Source organism: Lolium rigidum, chromosome 7, assembly GCF_022539505.1.
Source record: "Lolium rigidum isolate FL_2022 chromosome 7, APGP_CSIRO_Lrig_0.1, whole genome shotgun sequence".
Lineage (NCBI taxonomy): Eukaryota > Viridiplantae > Streptophyta > Magnoliopsida > Poales > Poaceae > Lolium > Lolium rigidum.
Window position 1 is genome coordinate 175862380 of NC_061514.1, and position 4356 is coordinate 175866735.

Consider the following 4356-nt stretch of genomic DNA (forward strand, 5'->3'; position numbering starts at 1 on the left):
ATAGTTGGTCGTCAGTGCATTAGCATGTTCTGAAGCTCGATCGATGAAACTGTAAATTTTGAGGTGACACAAAGGTAGTTACTTGTGTATTCCTTCTTTTGGGATGGTGTTACTTGAGTATATTAACCAAATCAACCAGTGAAATTTAGTTAAATCAAGTTTCTACCGGTTTTTTTTGAGGGAAAGGCAGCACGGCTGCTTTCATTACGTAAAGATAGGGGCCATACAATGGAAGTAGAACTTCCAAGAGTACAGGAAAAGAAAAGGGAAAAAACTAGCTACGAAAAAGGAGAGAAAAGAAAGAAAGGTGTGGGCTTTGCACAAACACACCGAGATACAACCAAGAGGACCCTAATCTGGTTCCAGCGGTCTGTGTAGCAGTCCCTGGACAGAGCGTCTACCCGCTTGAACCCATTCAGCGCCCTCGGCGATGATCTTATGGAAAACAGCCTCCGCCGTGGTTTGTCGTTGTCTGAAGATACGATCATTGCGCTCGATCCAAATATTCCACCAGACCAGCGGGACGATGGCTCTCCAAAATTTGGACTTCGTCTTGTCGAGGCGCTGCCCTGAGGAACATAACCAGTCGCTCGGGTGGGCGTCAGATGGAGGGCGAAAGCTTAGGGGCAGCGTCGCTGCCCCAAGGACTCTGGTCCAGATATCTTGAGCGAAGGGGCAGGTCATCAGAAGATGGGAAGCAGTTTCTGGGCTGGAACGGCAGAGCGGACAGAGGGGATCATGAGAATTTAAGGCTTTTCTGAAGAGACAAGTATGTTTAATTTGTTCCCAAACCGTTTGTAAATTTCATCACTTTTATTATTCTCCAATATCTTTTCTGTATACTTTCCATCCTTATCACACTTTTTGTTAAATCAATGTTGAATCAAATCGCCTGCACGACTGAGGTGAAAATTGCTACGGGCTCGTGGTCCTCGTGGATCATTGTATATATGAATAAAGCACTATCGACCAAACTGGTGAATGTTTGGTTGATTGGTTGCTTGTGCCATTGCGTGTGCTGTCACCCGTCACCGGCAGGCCTAACAAACCGATATGGTTTTATTTGTGTACTGTATCGATAAAGTTGTGATTGATTGTAATCAGAGGCGAGTTTTTAAAGACAGGGACACAAATGAAATGGAGCGTTTAGTTTGTCATTTCCCGCTATGTTTTGTAGTAGATCCCCTTGTCATGTCGTGGTCTTTTCCGTTTGTGGGTTTGCAGATCTCGCAAAAGAGGGCAAGTGTGCATCGCAATCTACCTGCAGTAGCATGAATATGATATACTCAGTAGAGATCACTTTTATCTGAAGGGACCAGATTACTTCATTGCCAAGCTTGTTAGGGTCGATGTCGATCGTGGCAGTTTATGCACGGCTTCACACTACCGAACTGCAGACGGCACTGCCTACTCTTCTTTTTTCTTTTTTTTTTTTTTTTTTTTTTTTTGCTATGTACTCCGTAGTATATATAAGTAGTCCAGTATAGTAGCTAGTGTCATTGTACTCAAACTCTGCCACTATATCAAAGCTAGCTTACTAGCTTAGTCTTCACTGGGAAATTAAGGAAAAACGAAAAACATAGTACTCCTACTCAAGTCTCGCTCGCTCAGCCGCTCGATCGTGTCCAGCTCGACCTATAATTCTATAAACCCCTTAGATCGATCGTTAGCGCGCGGTGACCGGCATGGTTTCGGCAGGCGACGCCGAGCAGCCACTGCAGCTGCAGCTGCAGTCCAAGAATGTGTGCGTGGTGGGAGCCGGCATGGCTGGCATGGCGGCTGCGCGCGAGCTGCGGCGGGAGGGCCACGCCGTGACGGTCATGGAGCAGAGCGCCGACGTCGGCGGGCAGTGGCTGTACGACCCGAGGACCGACGGCGACGACCCGCTCGGGGCCACGGTGCCGGTGCGCGTGCCCGGCAGCATGTACGCCTGCCTCCGCCTCATCAGTCCACGGGAGGCCATGGGGTTCTCCGACTTCCAGTTCCTGCCAAGGCACGGTGTCGCGGGCCGAGACCCGCGCCGCTATCCCGTCCACCAGGAGATGTACTGCTACCTCCGGGACTTCTGCGACGCGTTCGGGCTCATGGACGCCGTCAGGCTCAGCACCCGTGTCCTGCGCGTTGCCGAGGCCGTGCCGACGTCTTCGTCGTCGACGCGTCAGTGGGCGGTGAGATCCGTGCACCTCGGCGATGGAAAAGAGAAGGAGGAGGTGTTCGACTCCGTGGTGGTGGCCACCGGGCACTACTCGCAGCCGAAGCTCCCTCGCATCAAAGGCATGGAGGAGTGGCTGCGGAGGCAGATGCACAGCCACTCGTACCGGACGCCGGATCCGTTCCGCGGCGAGGTGGTGGTGATGGTCGGGTGCGGGGACAGCGGCAAGGACATCGCGCTAGACCTGCGCCGCGTCGCCAAGGAGGTGCACCTCACCGCCAAGTCCACGGAGGAGGCAATGACGCCGGCCATGTCCAAGATGCTGGCCAACCACGCCAACCTGCACCTCCACCCGCAGATAGACCAGCTGCACGCCGACGGGCGCGTGGTGTTCGCGGACGGCTCAAGCGTCGTCGCGGACACGGTCATGTACGGCACGGGGTACACCTACTCGTTCCCGTTCCTGGACACGGGCGGCGCGGTGACCGTGGACGACAACCGCGTCGGCCCGCTGTTCGAGCACGTGTTCCCGCCGTCCCTGGCGCCGTCGCTCTCCTTCGTGGGCGTGCCGAGGAAGGTTCTTATTCCGTGGTTCTTCGAGGCGCAGGGAAAGTGGATCGCGCAGGTGCTGTCCGGCCGGCGGGCGCTGCCGCCGGAGGAGGAGATGCTGCGGTCCGTGGAGGAGCATTACCGCGCCAGGGAGGCCGCCGGCGTGCCCAAGAAGTACACCCACGACATCGGCGGCGTGGAACCTCTGAAGATGTACGAGTTCGGGGAGAAGTACTGCGACTTCCCGCGGATCGAGAACTGGCAGAGGGAGCTGATCCTGTCGGGCATCGCGGGTATGAACGAGGACATGGAGAACTTCCGCGACCGAACCGACGACAGCGACAACGTTCGGAAGGGCCTGCAGAGATGGCTCGGCTTAGCTGCTCCACCTCAGGCTCAAGACGATCAAAATGTGGCTGGGAAAGATATAGCTGCTACTCAAGTTGATGCGCAGGCCATGACTAAGCTTCTTGTCAACTGAAGACCACGCTGCGTGTGCATCAATCGTTGCACTGCCTGAGGCGCTACCCTCATTTCGAAGAAAAAGAAACGGTTGTAGTGGCACAGGAATTCAGTCATAAGTTGGACCAAATATATACGTAGTACAAGGGAGTATCAACAATTGCAATTGCGGAATAAACACAACAGGGACGGATCCAGGAATTTAACTTTGGATGTTCAAGTTTCAATCATTAAAAAGAATAAGGTGAGAAACTGAAAATGGTCCACGCCTTTACCCCATTAAAAGATAAAATCGGCCATTGTAGCAACAATATCTCAAAAAGTTGAAAAACATGCAAAAATGTAAATAAAAATACAATACAAGAATTTAATCTATCATAGCTTGGAAGCCGTCTGTCCAAAACTAGACGCCACCCGGTCCGGCTTCCCTATGCCCCTACCGTTGTCGGCTCGTCGGCTTTCTGCTTTCCTTCCTCTTCTGACCCGGCGTAGGCGACATTAGAACCATGGGGTGCCGTCTAGCTGGGCCTCTACTCGTTTTTAACTTATTGCTTTCGGCTAGTTGGCAACGCCTTCTACAAAAACCTGTACCTACTTCTAGCTTTGATCATAAGTAACTTTTTTTTAAATTTGACTAACTTTGTAGAAAAGAGTAGCGATATCTATGACATCAAAGCGGTATATTATGAGACTCTACATCTTAAAAATTTAGTGTCATAAATGATATTATGTTCTCCTATAAAGTTAATCAAATTTTACAAAAATTAATTTGGAACATGAGTTAGAAGTACACTTATTTGTGGATGGAGAGTATTTGCTAATTCAAGATTTGGTCTCAATTTGAAAGAGAAAGTGTGAGCTAGATGTGCTATAAAAAAATATACCAGAAGTGATATATGAACTATATACAGTACATACATGCAAATTTTTTGAAAAAAATTTGGGTGTTCAATAAGGATGGCAATTTTACCCACGGGTACCGTACCCGCATGGGCAGGGTATGAGTACATTTTTATGCCCATGGGTAGTACCCATACCCTACCCGTTAAGTCATGGGTAGGGCATGGGTATAGCTTTGTACCCCCTTCCCGTTTATTGTCAATTTCTTATGTTACACGTCTACTTTTGTTTACTTATGAGTACTATATGAGAATGTGATTTTTTTATATTTTTTTAATTGTTATGTACTCAAC

At 50.0% G+C, this 4356-nt stretch overlaps 1 protein-coding gene across 1 annotated transcript; it reads left to right on the forward strand.

The window, feature by feature from the left end:
* Positions 1-1685: 1685 nt before the first annotated feature.
* On the forward strand, positions 1686-3182 carry LOC124672307 (flavin-containing monooxygenase FMO GS-OX-like 8). The gene has a single exon (XM_047208556.1). The coding sequence runs from the start codon at positions 1686-1688 to the stop codon at positions 3180-3182; it is 1497 nt and encodes a 498-aa protein (XP_047064512.1).
* Positions 3183-4356: the final 1174 nt, after the last annotated feature.

Bases quoted from the DNA above. Each gene is read 5' to 3' on its own strand.
- LOC124672307 (XM_047208556.1), top strand. From the start codon at position 1,686: ATGGTTTCGGCAGGCGACGCCGAGCAGCCACTGCAGCTGCAGCTGCAG.